Source organism: Manis pentadactyla, chromosome 7 (genome assembly GCF_030020395.1).
Source record: "Manis pentadactyla isolate mManPen7 chromosome 7, mManPen7.hap1, whole genome shotgun sequence".
In the NCBI taxonomy this organism is placed as follows: Eukaryota; Metazoa; Chordata; class Mammalia; order Pholidota; family Manidae; genus Manis; species Manis pentadactyla.
The window spans coordinates 39,898,302-39,915,596 of NC_080025.1; the positions used below are offsets into that span (position 1 = coordinate 39,898,302).

Below are 17,295 nucleotides of genomic sequence, written 5' to 3' on the forward strand. Positions count from 1 at the left end.
TCTTAAGCTCAGGGTTTGGCGTGGAGGTTAGATGCTGTTAACAGTGAACAACGTTATCATACGTGGTGAGAGCTATATAAATGGAGATCCAGAGAAGGGAGGCTCATGATTTGCAGAGGAGGAAGAGAGGATGATGTCGGGAAAGACTTCACAGAGCTGATCTCTGAAAAGCGAGGAGCAGAGTCTGTGGTGAGACCATATGGAAGTGTGGGAAGTATGCTGTGTATTCAGGGAGCCGCAAGGCTAGAGTTCAGGGTTCCTGACAGGTAGCAGGAGAGGAGATAAAGGAGAGCGAGGCTCTTTGAGAGGGTCTTGAATAGCCTTCTGAGGAGATGATCCTCACTTGTGCACAAAGTGAGACAATAGTATGAGTGTGGTCCCTCAGCAGGCTGTGAGGACAGTGCTGGGCTGGGAGGTGGGGACTGGAGGGGAGGAGATGGGTGCTCTAGTGAGATGCGTGGATATAATGCACGGAATGATGTAATGCATGGATAAAGAGAGTTAATAATTCAGAGGTCCTGGCTGGGCAGACAGTGAGAGGCCATGAAAAGAGCAGGTTCCAGGAGGCTCTTGGTGAAGAGGACGTGGAGAGTGGCAGCTGTGCACATCTTGAGTCTGAAGTCCTTGCTGAGCACCCAGGAATTGAAAGCAGTGGGGGGGCTTCTTCCGTAGCCCAAGAGGGAGTCAGAGACAGAATGCAGATTTAGAAGTTCTGAGCATGTGGGTAACAGTTAACCAGATTCTGCTGTCCAGATCTCATTGCCAGATTCATTATCATTCCACTTGTATTGGCCATGCTTGTATTATTTCAATGAGATGCAATTTATTATCAGATTTAAATTCTGTAAGATCATAAGAGGATGTTTATTTTTCATTTTCCATATTACTTCACTGGCCAGAAATTTGTTTTTCAATCTGGGAGTTATTCAACTCAAAATTAGAAATATAAGCCCTTGTTTTCCAGGATAGAGTTGAATAGAACTGATTTTAAATGACCAACAATTTACTCAAAGGAGAAAAGAAGAGAAACCTGTGCCCCAGAAGGCCAAGGATTCAGTTCCAAAACCTTAATGTCAGCCGTGGTCGGCAGTAGCTCAAGGGCCTCTTGGTCCCCCTCACCTCATCTCCTTGACCCCGGGTGCGGCTGCTCTGAGGCAGCAGCTATTCAAGGGGGCTAAAATGGCAAAGAAATGAGTACTTTCTAACCCATGTGGCCTGTCAGTTTTAGGGCTTATAATAAGCACTTATCCCATGGTAGAAATAAAAGCGTAGCTTTCCTAGGTAAGTCCCACATGCTGTCCCAAGTACAACCAGTTTGGGCTTATTCAAGTTTAAGATGTTTTCTAATAAAAGATGTGTCTCTGGAGGAGTGGCTCACAGGGCAACTGTCCTTCTATCCTTAAAGTCTCAAGGTCAGGTCTCACCAGAGCCACCATGGTTCCTCTTTAGAGCCCAGAGACGCTGGGCTTTGCTGTTGGGCATGCTGACCACGTCACAGTTAAAAGACCAGAATTTGACTACGAGTCTCCAGAGGGAGGCTCATCCCCGCCCATCAGGGAAACCAAGTCAAGCCAGGAAGGAAAAGATTCAGACATAGGAAGCGTCAAGGGACGTTGAAAGAAACAGCAAACCTTCAACTTATCTTTGTGTCTGTGAAGTTTCTGCCTTACCAGGTGGACAGATAAAAGGTCTAAAACCTGTGTTTGAAGAGCTGAAAGTTCTTTTTTAAAAAATCTTTTTTCTCACAGAGATTCAATATTGAAACTGATCAGAATATGTCTATTACCCTGATGGTGTTACAGGTGTTTGCATATGTCTGAACTCATCAAATTATAGATATTTAATGTGTGCAGCTCTTTGCATAGCAATACCTCAATAAAGCTGTTTTTCAAAAAACTGATTAGAAAAGCCAAAACAACGTGCCTCTCTCCATTCCCTGACCTGGCTGTGCACTAGACTCACCTGAGAAGTGCTTCTCAACCAACAGGAATAGGTGTTTTTTTTTAAGCTGCCCAGTAATTCTATGAGCCAGTGTTGGGAACCACTGCTTTCTAGAGTGTTCATGACAGCGTGTGGCCACCTGAAGCTGCCAGGGTTCCTGCCAGACCTCCTCCTTTCTGTGGGCAAGGGGAGGGTGACTGCTGCCTCATTCAGATGAGAGCTTTCCCGTGGTGGGGTGGAGTCCTAGAGGCAGGGCTGGAGATACCACCTCCCATGTTATACCATAGTAAGGCTGAAAATAAATGACTGCATTGAACAATAAAGTGAGAAACTTGTTAAAAGAAGGTAGAATTGGGGGTGAGTAATAGATTTCAGGATGACTCAGTTGGGAAAGGGATGACTGTGCCTTACTGATGTGCTTCTGAAAGGGGTGCTTCAGGGAATAAGTGGGGGCCTGAGACATCATGAAGAGCACAGATGACCTTGTTTAGGAGGGAAGAAGTGGAAATATCCTGGTCAAGGTGCTTGGGAAGCAAGGAGCCCACCAAGCTGAGATTTTAAAAGGACATGTGCAAACGATGAAAAGCAGACTCACCCCCCAGGGCACTCGCCAGATGGGTGGGAACCTCTGTGAGGGCTTCAAGGAGAAGCATCTAGAGGAGATTATTCAAGGGGTACTTCATAGTCATTTGGAACTAATTCGGGTTTGCCCTCCAACGTCCTGTACAGGTTGGGCTCAGTTTTCAGTGGAACCATGAGGCTGGGAGATCTGTGATGTGACAGTGTGCCTGAGCTGCGTGGAGGTACTCAGAGCACCTCGCTCGGTATCTCAGCTGTGACAGGGAATTCAGGTCTAAATAAATAGGCAGTAGGTGGATTTGTAACTGGTGTAATTACGGTACCTGTAAAATTAGCATCAATCAAATACTAAGATGGAAGGATGGTCCCCAGTGGGATTGACCATTGGCTCTGTCACCAGTATTTCATCACCGATTGGAGGGAAACCGTGCAAGGCATGCCATAACAGTCAATTCATAAATGGTAGGGAGAGGATGTCTTGGATCCACCTCCATTTCTTCCTTCTTCCCATCCCCCTTCCTTTCTTTCTCTTTTGAAATTAATATATAATTCAAATACCATAGAACTCACTTCCACTTACATTTTATCCGGGCAGGGAGCTGATGTGACTGATGAGCATCTAGGACAGCTGATTAAAAGACATCTGGGGGTGTGTGACCCAGTGCCTGGGTGCTCCCCACTCCCTGCTTCTGCCTGCTCCTCCCTGCAGTCTATTCCCCTGGCCACCTTTTCCCTCCACATTCCATGAAGCTAGTCCAGGACTCACCTTGTGGGGGGGACCTTCTCTCTTTCTCTTACTTAGATTTTCCTGCTCTAGGGAGCCTATTGGACTTGGGGAAGATTCTAGCCTCTGGATTACAGCATCAGGATGTGGAAAGATTCTTCATCTTGTTCAGGGCTGATCCTTTTCCTCCCCCCTGACCATATGGTGGAGTTAGTGGACACTGCTGTGCTGGGTCATCTGCTGTGGGGTCATTGCAGAGACGCAGAACAGAGCTGGCATGGTGGTATTCAGGATTTCTGGGTCCTCACAGAAGTTGACTCAGATTATTCATTTCAATGACAAAAAACTGGAAGGAGTAGTGAATGCCTTGAGTGACAGCATGAGGCTCCAAAAGCTCCTGACGCTGAAGTCATGGACCAGATTCTATTTGTCTGAGCTTTACTGCGGATAGCTGTAACACCCTGTATTTGGGTCCCCACACCCTACTGTACAAGCACAGGGTGGGAAGACAGAACTACTGAGGAGAGTCGGGCAGAAAGTTCACTGCGATTCAGTGATGCTCTGGTTGCTAGAATGTTAATTCTGTCTGAAGCTTCAGAGGCAGAAATGAGAATGAAGGGCATTCTCCCTGATGATGGGAAACCACGTCTGCACCTAAACGGGGCATACTTTCCTGGAGAAGAGAAGACGTGGGGAGTCATGAGAACCCCGTCAGATGCTGAAAGGGCTGGCTTCCTGTGGAGTGGCCGTGAGAGACAGGAATGGGACCAGGTGGCCAGGCTTGGATTTTGCACAAGGAAGAGTGCCTCATGGTCATAGAAGGCATGTGCCTCAGGAGATCTTGCAGCAGGGAATGGACAGCTTCTGCGTGGGGCATTTGACAGGGGAATTTAGTCGGATTCCTTGATACAAGTAAAGTGCAGAGCTCCATTAGGTGGGCTAAGGATCGAGCTGACCTCTGCACCATCACTCCCACAACTTCACTTTCCTGTAGAGTTTTCTCCAAGCCTTGCAGGGCTATGTTTAGTTTTTCCAAGGAGTCCATGTTCTTGCAGGTTAACTGAAGGTCTCTGATAACCTTAAATGTGCTTCCTGATTCTAACTCAAGAAGCCTTCCATGCATCTGCTATGGGCTTCACTCTGTAGGAAAACACACGTGAAAATAAATGTTGTGTAAAAAGCGGGTCCAGATAGCAAAATACATATAGTATATGACTGAGGGACCAGACCAACCTTGGGTTGGACAGGAAGAAAAATGTTGTGGTGGCAGATACTTAGAAGGAAGAGAATGATCTGCTGAGACTTACTTATTCCAGCAGGTGAAGGAAAGGATTGGCCTTTTGCATGAAATCGTATTGACAGAACTTTACTTAGAACTCTGAAGTTTTCTTTTGTTAGCCATTCCCTGTTCTTTATTTTACATTCAAATATTTACAACCCCCAAGAGCTTCATCTCTAGACCTCCACCTCGAGTATCTTATGCATACTTTAGTTGCTCCACCAGATGGGGAGGTGATTTTCCACAAATCAGTTTAAATATAAATGACCATTTACACCATATGAAAAAGTTACGTACCGACATTTGGACATTTTTCTTTAATAGAAAGATTTTTTGACTTCATTAATTGAACATTCCTTGACCTAGTATAGTAGATTTTTTTACTCTTGAGATCGCTGTGACTCAGAGGCAAGGAATAAATGAATTCAGTGGCCAGACCCCCTTGCTGGACAGTGTTTGGCACAACCTGTGCTTATTTCCTAGACCTACTTAAACTCCCCGAGGGCCCTCCTGTCACATTGGCATTTAAGTACGGGCGCATTTCTAACCTGTGGCAGGTACAAGGGTGGATATATGCTCCTTTTTACATTATGCATCCTCAGGACCACTTCCCCTATCATTACTGGGAGAGGGAGTCTAGACGCTCTGATTTTATCTTGGTGATATGCTTAATTACAATTTAACACCTGCTCAGAGTGGACTGTTCCCTTCTATGACCTTATCATAAATTTATATTTGGATTCTGAGATACAATGAAAAGTACTTGGCTAATAGGAAGCAATTCCTGGGGTCTGTTTCTGGAGATGTTCGTGCTCTTTTCATCTCTTGAAGCAGTTGTGTATGCCTCAGAGTCCTAGATGTTTAATTAGATATGTTGAGAGTGGCTTTAGTTCGAGGTGATGTTTGTTCCTTTCTATTGCAAGTCTGAAAATATGGCACACCGAGTGGAATGACAAGGAAATTTCCATGCTGTTGTCTCTGTCCTGATTTGTTCTGCACCCAGCTCAGTGAACAACTGGCTTAGCTTTAGCTGTCATTTAAACACTGGTGCCATTTCAGGGCTTAAGCACAGGAGCACAGACCTGAGGTGTTGGATGACAGCTTATTTAGTATGCTAGCTGCCTGCTAATGTTTACTGCTTTTAATTAAGCTCAGTGTTACACTTAACATTCTTTTTATAATTGCAGCTCTTTAGAAATGTCAACAGGTGTGTGTTTAGGGCCCCCATTTACCAGCAGGTTCATTGGAAGAAAGCAGCAATGAGAAAGGGGTCAGTGCCGCCCCGTGGGAGCTTACCTGATGCTCAGGTGGCTAGCTTTCCCCAGTGTCTGCATCGGGAGCCGGCCAGGACCGCAGATAGCCACAAGTATGCCGAGAGTGGAATTAGGAACTTGAAATCATTCCGCGTCTAATCTTTGTTCTCAGGCTGAGGGGTGTATATGTGTGTGTGTGCTTAGATGTGTGTGTGTGTGTAGAATTGGAGAGAAGAGGCTCTGCATACATATAGAAGCCTGTAGAGATTCTTCCCTGGGTACTTCCTCTGACATGGGAACCAGGATGCTGCAGGGGTTTTAGGTTTCAAAGCAGCGATACTTCTTTAGAACCTTGAAAGGGAAGTGTCTTAGCAAATTCAGATCTTGAAAGCTGATCCATTCACTGAATTTTTATACTGAGAGTTGGGTGGTGGCCACAGCTGGGTAGACCCCACGTACCCCTGACAGTGCCCAGAGCTGAGGCAGCTCTAGCAATAGTTGGGGAGACACAGGAAGCCTTGTGGGGGCAAAAGTGGTAGAGCAATGGATGGAAGTGGTTCTGAGCTCAGAAGATCGTCTCACCCCTCCTAAGCTGTACATTGTCTTTCTGCTCTCCACTGCTGAAGCCACCTCCTGCCTTCAGAGGCTGATCATAAGTAGGCAGGTCAACAAGGGGCATTCCCACTTGAGACGGTCTTTGTAAGGGCTGTACCTTCTAGGATTTGATCACTACAGGACACTTTTTACTAGAATTAGGAGCAGAAATACAGTAGCCATTTGACTGCTGTCACCCAGAAGTCATGGGAACCTGGAGACCTCAGCCCCATACCATTGATGGCAGGAAGTCATCTCCCCTGAGGCTGCCCAGAACCTCCCAAGAAGATGCAAGAAGCTGATCTAGGCACAATGGGGTCTTGAGGCAGTCCACTTTTGACTTGGGGTTTCCACAATATTAGCTTTGAAGAAACATGCTTTCTTTTGCTAGTCCGCACGTACCTTGTGGCTGTATGTGGGACCAGGGTCGGCTTCACAAAACAATGCTTGTATGTGATGTCCTGTGATTATTTTAAATCAGTCTTTACCTTTATAAAATGCATGTCACAACCCAATAATGTCATTTCATAATTTGTTAGTGGGTCGCAATAGTTGGAAAAACACTGTTTTGTTGTATAATATTATAGGAGCATTAATAATTTCCAGATCCCATACTTTTACCTAATGCAAATGTATTTTTTCCCGTCTTTCATGATTAAGTTATTTACTGATTTAGACAGTTCTTGACATGGAATGGTGTGGGCCTGTTTGGGAGTCACCATGGTCGATGCGCAGTTCCAAGTTAAACTGAGAACACCTTCTGGCATTATTAAACAGTGACTGCTGAGTTTCTGTCTGTGGGCTCTATCCCAGGGCCCTCCTGCCATTCAACCAAGGATTCTGTGCTTTTTCACATTATCTCTGTCCCATGGCCTTGCCCAGTGTCCACCCCTTCCTCCCACAGCTCAGGGCTTGGCGCGCGCTCTGGCCTACTCCTGCTGCATTAGCTTCACCTTCCTCCCACACCTGCTCTACCTCTTCCACTTTCTTAGACATCCCTCCAATGTCCAGATTCTCTTTTTTCCAGTTGGTCCATTTGCATGAGCTAAATGGTGATGGAGCCTTATATGATCACTGTTAATGAGTATTGTCACAACACACCATTGCCTGGCTCACAGCAGTTGTCGAAGCAGAGCCAGTGAAGAATAGGAAAATCAAGTGGGGACAGAGAAGGTGGCACTGTGGTAATGAAAGACTCAGTACTGCCAAAGAGACAGTGTCTCCACAAAATGCTTTGCTGAAATACTGGCCAAGTCCATTTTTGGCTTTAGCAGACAGTGCCCTGGGATGAGGACACACAACATCCATTATGCCTTATTTTCTGAACTTATTTCGTATGTGGAGCTAACAGTATTTACCTTGAATATGGATGCTTTCTTTGAGTGTTAAACGAGAAAGTTGTGAAGCACTTGACCTGCTATCTAGAATGTAAGACATGTCCATAACCTGTAACCTTTGTTCTTATTTGTATTCATATTCTGTTGCTGCATAGTAAATTACTACAAACTTAGCAGATTGACACTACATTTGTTTACTCTTAAAATCCTTACAGATCACAAGTCTGGGCATAGCATCTATGGGTCCTTTGCTCTGGGTCTCACAGACTGAAATCAAAGGGTTGGCTGGGTTGTATCCCCTGCATGAGATCCTCCTGCACGTTCATTCCAGTTGTTGCCAGAATGCAGCTCCTTGCAGTTGTAGGACTGAGGTCCCAGTTCCCTTGCTGACTGGCTGGGAGTTATACCCAGTTTCTAGAGACCACCCTCAGTCCTAGCTGCATGGCCCGCTTACGGCACAGCAGCTAAAGCCAGCAGGGGAGCCCCAGTTGCTAAGGCAGAGTTGTTTTTCTCTTTTTTCCCCACATGCCCATCTTTGTACTTCCCTAGACCTGCACTGTTTGCTTTGTTAATATTTGTTAATTCTGTAAAGGCAGGGACCATGTGCTTGGCCTCAGTAATAGTTTATAAGTGGAATCTCCTCTCTTGTACTTGCTCTTTATTCTCCTCCAATATAGCCCAACTATTAGTGAGGCAAATTTTTGTAGGTATGAAACTGTATAGTTAATAACTCCTTTTTTTTCCTTTTATTAAGGTATCATTGATATACACTGTTATGAAGGTTTCACAAGAAAAACAACATGGTTATTACATTCACCCTTATTATCGAGTCCCCCCCGTACCCCAATCCAGTCACTGTCCATCAGTGTAGTAAGATGCCACAGAGTACCTATTTGTCTTCTCTGAGCTATACTGTCTTCCCCGTGACCCCTCACACACTATGTGCACCAATCATGATACCCCATAATCTCTTTCTCTCTCCCTTCCCATCGGCCCTCCCCTTTGGTAACTTCTAGTCCGTCTTGGAGTCTGTGAGTCTGCTGCTCTTTTGTTCCTTCAGTTTAGCTTCGTTGTTATACTCCACAAATGAGGGAAGTCATTTGGCACTTGTCCTTCTTTGCCTGGCTTATTTCACTGAGCATAATATCCTCCGGCTCCATCCATGTTGCTGCAAATGGTAGGATTTGTTTCTTTCTTGTGGCTGAATAGTATTCTATTGTGTATATGTACCACCTCTTCTTTATCCATTCATCTACTGATGGACACTTAGGTTGCTTCCAATTCTTGGATATTGTAAATAATGCTGAGATAAACATAGGGGTGCATATGTCTTTTTGAATCTGAGAAGTTGTTTTCTTTGGGTAAATTCCTAGGAGAGGAATTCACGGGTTAAAACTAAGGTAGAATTTTATACAACAGATCTTACATACTGTTCCATAATCCTGGGGGCCATCCAGTCATATATCCAGGACCCTCCACACTCAAGGGGAGGGGATCATGCAGGCTGTGTACACTAGGGGACAGAATCTTGGGGCCATCTTCAAATTCTGCCTGCCACATTATCACATCTATCATGAATCTAACATAATTGCTAAGGACTGTGCAAACTCATGATAGGAAGCAGTCCCATCTCTTGTTGTTTACAATTAGTTGTCTGAACTCTACCTATTCTAAGAGCAAGAAGTCCATCATCCCCCTTGAATGCTCCCTGCTCCCTCCACACATACCCATACATGGGTGACTCAGGATCATTGAGACCCTTGGGGAGAGAGCACCAAGCTGTGGCTGTGGGCAGTGCTCTGAAGCATACTATATGGTGCTGTTGGGGCAGTGCTAGGTCCTTGCTGGTCCAGCCCTGGCCCAGATTCTGTCCCTGCACTGCCCCCCACCCCACCTTGGGCATTTCATTTTCCCTTGCACTCTGTGCTCAACCATTCTTCCCTGTGACGTGCTCACGGGGCCTGTGGAGCCAGGCCTGGAGGGGCCAGCAGCACAGCCTCCCTGGAGCCAACAGCGCAGAGGCCCTGGTGCCAGCAAGGATATTTCTGTGGTCTCTGCTCAGATGTCACCTTCTCCATGAGTCATACCTGAACACCCTAAAACTGTATTATCTGCCTCCCCTCCCCCATGCTCTCCACCCCGGGACCCTGCTGTATATTCCACCAGGGTGGAACTGATTGCCCTGATCACAGTTCATACTTTTCTTGCTTACTGTTCATCTCCTTGTACAAGGAAAGCTCCTGTACTACAGGGACTTCTGTCTGGGTTTTCGTTGCTCCACCCCCAGGACCCAGCACAAAGCCGAGTTCCTAGTAGCACTCAGTGGCTTTTTGCTGGATGCATGAATTGTGAAAACCAGCATCTGGAAGCACACATTTTGGTGCTATCCCAGCTGTTGGTTGGATAAAACAAGTTCAGCAGATCAGCTTATGTCACCAGCTTATGGGAGTATCTCATCGATATCATAGCATATTTTACCCAGTAGATAAAAATTCCTGCTAATGGGCAGCAGAAGGACTGGATGTGAATGCGTCTGAATCACGTGTAGAGTGCTGTGTGTGGTGGTGGTGGTGGTGGTGGTGGTGATGATGGTTGGACAGACTCTCAGTTTGCCCTGAAATGACAGAGGTTTTAGCAGCAGCTGGGTGTTGAGTATTTAAAGAGATAGAAGCCCCTGGAGCCAGCCGAGGAGCAGCTCGGGTCTGCAGAGCTCCCCTGTAACTCCTGGTGCTCTGTCTCAGCCATATTTCTGGGCATCTGTCTTCCACACATTTTTCTATGTAACACAAGCCAATTTGTATTGAATTATCTACAAATTCATTGTCTAAGATCTTGGATCAAGTTTTTCTCCCAGCTACTTTTTTTTTTTTAAAGAAAGTTGGCAGCAACTTAGATCACAATAAATGATCACTTAATATTACTGAGAGTCCACCTTCCTCCCTATCTCTCCATCCACTGCCACATGGACTCAAGTTGGTCTGTGAACGTTTCTCTGTAAATGCCGAAGTGCATGACCCAAGGATGTGACCTGTCTTTTTAAAAAGGTGGGGAGGTGCTGTTGGGGGAGGAAGCCAGGTGGACTCCTTTGGAGCCTGCCCTGGGTCCTTTCCTCAGTGAGGGCCTTTCTGGGGCAGCTCTTGGGGAAGAACAGCCCCTGAGCATGCCGCCCAGGCCTGTGCCTGTCTGACAGCAGAACCTCTGCTTTCGCCCTCCCTGGACTGGGCACAGTATTCCCCTCATTTGACCATCGTCGGGGACTGCACACTGAGGAGGAGCTACCACATGGGACACCGGTTTGCTGTCGAGCTTCCGTCTGGTTGCAGAGGTGGCTGATTTCATGACAGTGTGCCCAGAAAGACAGTACTGTGATTCATCCCAGGGCCATGCAGTCAGCATGGTGCTCTGATCATGTCCATCAGTCCTTCCCTTTGGGCCACCGGATGGACAACAGCCGGCTCTGCCGTGTTGTGGAACGCAGTTCTGTCCTGGTCACTGAAATGGGCCTGGGCCTCATGACGCATCTGGCCCTGCCTTCCAGCCCAGACGCTGACCAGCCTGTGCCCCTCTCTCCTACAGATGCCGCCCTTATGAGGACTGCTGTGGCTCCAGGTGCTGTGTGCGGGCCCTCTCCATACAGAGGCTGTGGTATTTTTGGTAGGTCACAACTCTTGCTGGTCTCGGATGCCTTCCCCGCCTAGCCCCGGGCCTCTGCCCTGTCAGTAGGGTCACAGCCAATTACAGTATCTGCACTTGAGGTCGGGGCCTGTAGTGGAGTCTCAAGGCAGAAAACAGGTTTGTGTGGATTGGCTTCAGGATGAGCATTTCTGCTCGCAGAGCCCGCAGAAGGCTCGTTCCTGTTTCCATAGGCATATGGCTGGGGAAGATGAGTTGTTCTTCTGGAAGGCAGGCTGGACAACAGCCTTATCCCTCACAGCTCCTTCACAAGTTTCTGAAGGGGAGCTGAGGCTGATTATCTTAAAGAATCAGAAAATCTACAAATCTTGGGATAGCTTCTGCTGGAAATTTTCCCCATTCAGCCTGTGTCAGCTGGATCCTAACTTCCAAGACAGGCAGACAGTATCCTTGTCCATCTTCCAGCTCCACTGAGGGAGGCTGGAAGAGCTGCCTGAAGTCTGTGAACCTGTGCCTTGACTGCAAAGCCCATTAACAACAGGAGTCTCCTGTGGATCGCTGGCCCCAGGGAGCACCCGCTGGGGTATGTCTGAGGATCGATTCGACTCTGCAGTAAGAGATTGCTTCCCAGGTCAGGGTGGCAGAGCTCACGTGGGAAAGGATTTGCCTGAAACAGGGACCCCTGTCTCCTGTGCTCCCCTGAGAGTCATGCCACAAGGCAGACTCCGCAGTGTTAAGACTTCGCTGCTTTCAAGACATAAGGTTCATTGTAACTCTAAGCTTCTGGCATTACTAACTTCTAAAGACTGTAAGACCTTTACTGAGCATGTTACAGCAGCCACTTGAAGTTTTGTGAAGTTTTGTTTTTCCCTCCTGCCAGCTGTCCCCCATGAGTGACTAGAGAAGGCTCCAGCAAGTGGGCAGTCCATGTGCCATGATGCCTTTGAGCCTCCGTTCATACCCCCAGGACCACCTCCACGGTGGGGCACTGGCAATTTGGGGACTAGACTCACCTTCACTAGGCCCCACCTGGCCTCCCCCGACATCCCCTGTCTCTGTGTCACCACTTCTGGCAGCTTCCTGAACAGTGGCATGTGGATGCTGGCTTCTTCCCACCTCATAGTTGCTCATGCTGAAAACTCTGTAACAGAAGGTGAATTTTTTGCTGCCTGAGATTTTCCAAGTGTGAACAGCTCTGTGTTTATTCAAGGTGGAGGGGATAGTACCACAGCCGGGGAGGGGAGCCGGAGGGGGTGGCCTTTCGGAGCTTTACCTGGCTTCATGATGCCTTCACTTAGGTGTTTCCTCCATGGGCCTGGTGGTAGAAACAGCAGGGTCTGCCTGGGGCGGGGATCCTGAGAGGGTTCAGAAGAATGTCAGGTTGGCCTGAAGCACCCAGTGAATGTTGAGGTTGTGGAAATGCTCCTAAAAAATGAAAACAAGAAAACTTGTCAAAGTTCAGGTATTACATGATTATAAAGAAAAAAACTGAGAGTGCAGGAAAACTGTGAGAGCCTGGCAGCCAGAGCAGCTTCTGCTAGCCTTCCCGGGAAGCTGTAGCTGAGCTGACAGCCAGGTGCTTCGAGCTGTTGGCCCGGTCACTTGTCATAGCCAGGGCCTGTCACAGAGATGGCACATGGGTTTGCGGGATCCTAGCACAGAGTTGTCCCATGAGTGCCATCAAATGAGAGCAGGTCTAGAAGGTCAGTGTGCCAGATGCCAGATTGGAGTCGTTAGTTGAGGTTCTGACACCAGTTTCTAAATGAGGGTCATAGCCAAATACACCTTGGTATGTGAGTCTGCGGTGCCCCAGCCAAGGTCAAAGGATGCTGGGTTCTGCTGTGCCCGTTCCTTCTCAGTATATCGTGTCTGATTGTACCAGACACCAGGGAGAGGCCCTCATGGCGGTCAGGGTCCTAAAAGAGACAGATGTCTAATCATGTAATTACCTGTGGAGAGTTTTAAAGCAGTGCTCTGCATACAGATCATGGCGGTCTGTTGCCAGAAAAGTTGGGAAAAGCTGCCAAGCTTCTGACCAGGTTTCAGCGAAGGTGGTCCTCACGAAGGATACAACACATGGCAGGGCAGGGACGTGACAGGAACGGGCCTGGGGAGAGAGTGAAGGGGCACGTGTGCATGGGCAGGTTCAGGGGAGAATCACTGGAGGGGAGGCTGGGGGTGGATGTGGATGGAAGGGCTGCCCTCCCACCTGGCTCCCACCTGGCTTTGAAGGACTTCTGTCTGCTTCCCATAAAACAAAGGTTTTGCAGGAGAATGCTTTCAGAACCCCGCCAGCTCCACAATCTGGAGTGATCTTAACCATGATGGTCTGAATGAAGTAATCAGAATTAGGAAAGGTAGACTCGTGGCATCTAGGCACAGCTGGCAGGCAGCACTGGGTGGGCCCCACTGCTGGACACACAAGAGCTGGGCTGTAGCCTGGCAGGACCGCTACCTGGTATGGGCATGTGCAGGTGAGAACTGCTGGCCAGGTGTTCAGACGGTCGGAAGGGATCGAAAAAACAAATAGAATTGAAGAAACCAGATTACTTTTGATGCTAGAAAAGGCACACACTTCCTCTCTTAATCCCTGGAAAGGTCTCCACACCTGCTCAGCAATGAGAGCGCACATCCAGAGAGCAATCGCCCTGTAGCTCATAGCATTTCAAAGAACTGCTTTTCTTATTATTCCCTCCTTCCCACAGCTGACCTCCCGCTCCCTTTTGTCTCCTTGTTCCTGTAAGCTCATTCCCCAGCCCCCCTTGTCAGTTTCTTTTACAATGTTTTTCTCAGACTAATACTTCAATAAGGCACGAATCTAATGACGATCAACACCTCAGCTGGGGTTTGGTCTCCTGCCACAAGGCCTAGTCTGTCCCTGCCTGGTACTTAATTTGCTTGCCTTCAGTCCGTGGGGTGAGGTGCAGTGTCTTTTATTTGTCTAGGAAAAAAATACATTTTATTTCTTAACGTAGCCAACATTTTGGCTTGCTTTGTGGAAGAGACCAAGATCTCAGATGGCTTCAGCAATTTCCAACCCAGGGAGCTGGTCTCCTGGGAGTGAGCAGTACTGTCATTTGAGAAGGTAACCCCATGTGCCTCTCTTTCCTTTGTATTTCCTCTCAGAGATTGACGGTTGGACCCCGTGTTGAATGTAATATCATTGAGTCTACCTGCAGGAAGTTAGTGCTAAGAGATGAAGCTGTTCTCTTTGTGATTTCAGCATCTCTGCTGAGATCGCCTCACTCGGCCAGGCACGGCTTGGACTCCCCTGGCGCCAGGACCGCCCCGTGAGCCCCGCCCCGTTCTGCAGCCCGCAGCCCTGCTCGCCTCACATTCCCAGCCTTCTGTGCGGGAGGACCTGTGCTGCTCTGCCCGCCCGGACCGCCCTCCCCTTCCCTTCACCTTTCTTCCCCTCCTTCAGAGCTAAACTCAGATGTTGCTTTGAAGGTAAAGCAGCCCTTCTGATCTTCTCACTGTGACAGATGCCCTTGTTAAAACCCCTTTTTGCACTGAATTGTACACATAAAAATGGTGAAACCGGTCAGTTATGTGTTGTGTATATTTTACTGCACACACACACACATAGACCCTCCTCTGTGTGCACCTTCACTTGTCTTCCTTAGCACTTCCCAGAGTTGTAAATCGACAGCCTTATAAACCCGTTGTCACTGTCCCCCTCCTGTGTTAGAACTCGAGTTCAGCTCAGCGGTCTCGCTCCCTGTGATGTACAGCGTGGTGCTGGGAGCATACCAGGTGCTTAAACATTACCTGTTGAGTGAATAACGAATTAGAATGTAGATCAGAAGCCCACAATTTCATTCCTTTCTTGTTTCCTGTCTTGTGCTCTGATCTTTCTTTCTGCTCAAGTTCCAAGGTTGTCCAGTGAATACATGCTGACTGACCAATGGACATCACTTAAGTTACTCTCAAAGGCTTTGTCATCTATGCTTTTGTTAAATTCCATGTATGTTTTTGGCAATGATGCAGCCAGTGGTGCTCATGCATCCTTCACAAGGCTGTTTACTGCCCAGACACAGCATGGATATATGGAGTGAGGTTCTGGAAGGTTCCGTGAGTCCTATCTTACTATCAGTTCAGAGTTGGGTAAGAGCTTCCCAGTTACGTCTGTGCAGGAGAGAAAACTGGCCCTTCTCAGAATGACTCCCCCTGTTTCTAGAAACACAGGGTCGAGTACAAATATGAGGTGGGAAAATGGCCTTCACTCGTTTGTCAGTCATTCTTGAATGCTAGCGATGTAAAGTCACTGAAATGCTTAGACGAGTTGGGCAGCTGCCTTATGGTGGTCAGCTCTACCGTGAGACTTTAGGGTCATGGTAGGAATGAATGTTCAGCCGTACTTAGACCCTAGAGATTTTAATGCTGTAGCTTTTTTATTGATTGTGAGTATTTTCTCTATTCTTAGAGTTGTTCATTAAGGTGTGCTGTAGGGAAAGGCACTACTTAAAATGTCTTTATATGTAATAATGGGAAGAAAACTGCTGGGGTGGATAAATGTGCTAACCCTTGTTGCTTTCACAGGGAAGAATGAAAAATGGGGGAAATGGATAGTGCGGTAAGGGCTGGGTCAGCCATAGTGTTCAAACAGGGTGGAGATGGCATCTTTGTTTGACTAAAATACTGAGTTGAGGTCAGAGCCATGGACAGGAAAGTAAATGGGTCAACTCACTGAAGCCGCCTAATCATGTGGAGCTATTTGAGACACAAAGCTCACTTCAGGAGCTTCTTGGTGGGAATGGCCCCCATCCAGGGATACCCACAGGCCAAGCGTCTCCCTAATGGCATCTACCCAAGAACATCCTGGGGAAAATGTCCAGGGGTAGACCACCAGGAGCCAGGGTGAGCCCGCCCTCTGATCTGTGCACTGAGGATTCGGCACTTCTGGGTCCCAGGGCACTGCTGACCGCGTGTGCTCCACCTCACCCTGTGCTCTTCTCAGGTTCCTCCTGATGATGGGCGTGCTCTTCTGCTGTGGAGCTGGCTTCTTCCTCCGGAGGCGCATGTATCCCCCACCGCTGATTGAGGAGCCTGCCTTCAACGTATCCTACACCAGGCAGCCCCCAAACCCCACTTCAGGTCAGCCAATCCCTCCGTCCTTGTTTTTCCTCCCTGCAGTCTGAGTGTCTCTGTCAGCATTTGAAAAGCACTTGTAAGCACTGCCATGGAATATGCTAGAAAAAAAAATTCAGGCTATGTTCATTCATTTAAGTTCTGATGATCAACCTCCCTGTGCCTTTACATTGATAAAAAATATGCAGTGTCTATTGGATTGTGTGTCTGTCACCTCATATCCTTATCTAATTATCGATGTACCTTTTATACATGGTTATGCAGTTTGCATATGCATATTGTTTGCTCTCTGTGTCTTTTTCCTTAAAAATTATTTCATGTGTAAGTTTCCCTACTGAAACAGTAACATCCCTTCCATTCTTAATGCCTCCAGACCAAATATTAATTAACTGTGTTGCTAAATGGCAATTAGATATTCTGTCACTGTGGATCGTTTGTTTTGTTTTTCATTCATTCATTCAACAAGTATTTGTTGTGCATCTACTAGTATTCCGAATACCTATATATAGGGCAACTATAGACATTTTGCACAAGTGACATTTTGGCCTCTTTATGGAACACTTCCCACAGTGATGCCCAGAGTCAAAAAGAGTTAGTGGTCTTATAAAATGCTGCCTCAACTATCTACAACTCTCCTATACTGTAGTGGGTGAATTCCAGCCTCCCTTAGGACACAGACTAGTTGGTATTTGGGCATTATTTGTGAGGTGTTTCCCTTCCCTCCTGGCATGGTGTGGTGGAGCCAGGCAGTTGGAATTGCTCCCGTGCACTGTGCACACCGCTCTACTCCCTGTCACTTTATGTCTGAGGAATGAGAGGAGGGGCTCTCTCCATTCATTGCCCACCATGGGTAAATGCACAAAA

General features: G+C 47.4%; 1 protein-coding gene across 3 annotated transcripts in view; it reads left to right on the forward strand.

Annotated features, from left to right (window-relative positions):
• Window positions 1-17,295, forward strand: part of VOPP1 (VOPP1 WW domain binding protein) — a 117,750-nt gene that overhangs the window by 81,795 nt on the left and 18,660 nt on the right. For 2 of the 3 annotated variants that reach the window (XM_036910333.2, XM_057505310.1), the window contains exons 3-4: window positions 11,284-11,361; window positions 16,301-16,437. In XM_036910333.2, coding sequence (XP_036766228.1) covers window positions 11,284-11,361; window positions 16,301-16,437 — 215 coding nt within the window. The remainder of the gene's footprint in view (window positions 1-11,283; window positions 11,362-16,300; window positions 16,438-17,295) is intronic. The other variant, XM_036910336.2, reaches the window with a different exon arrangement.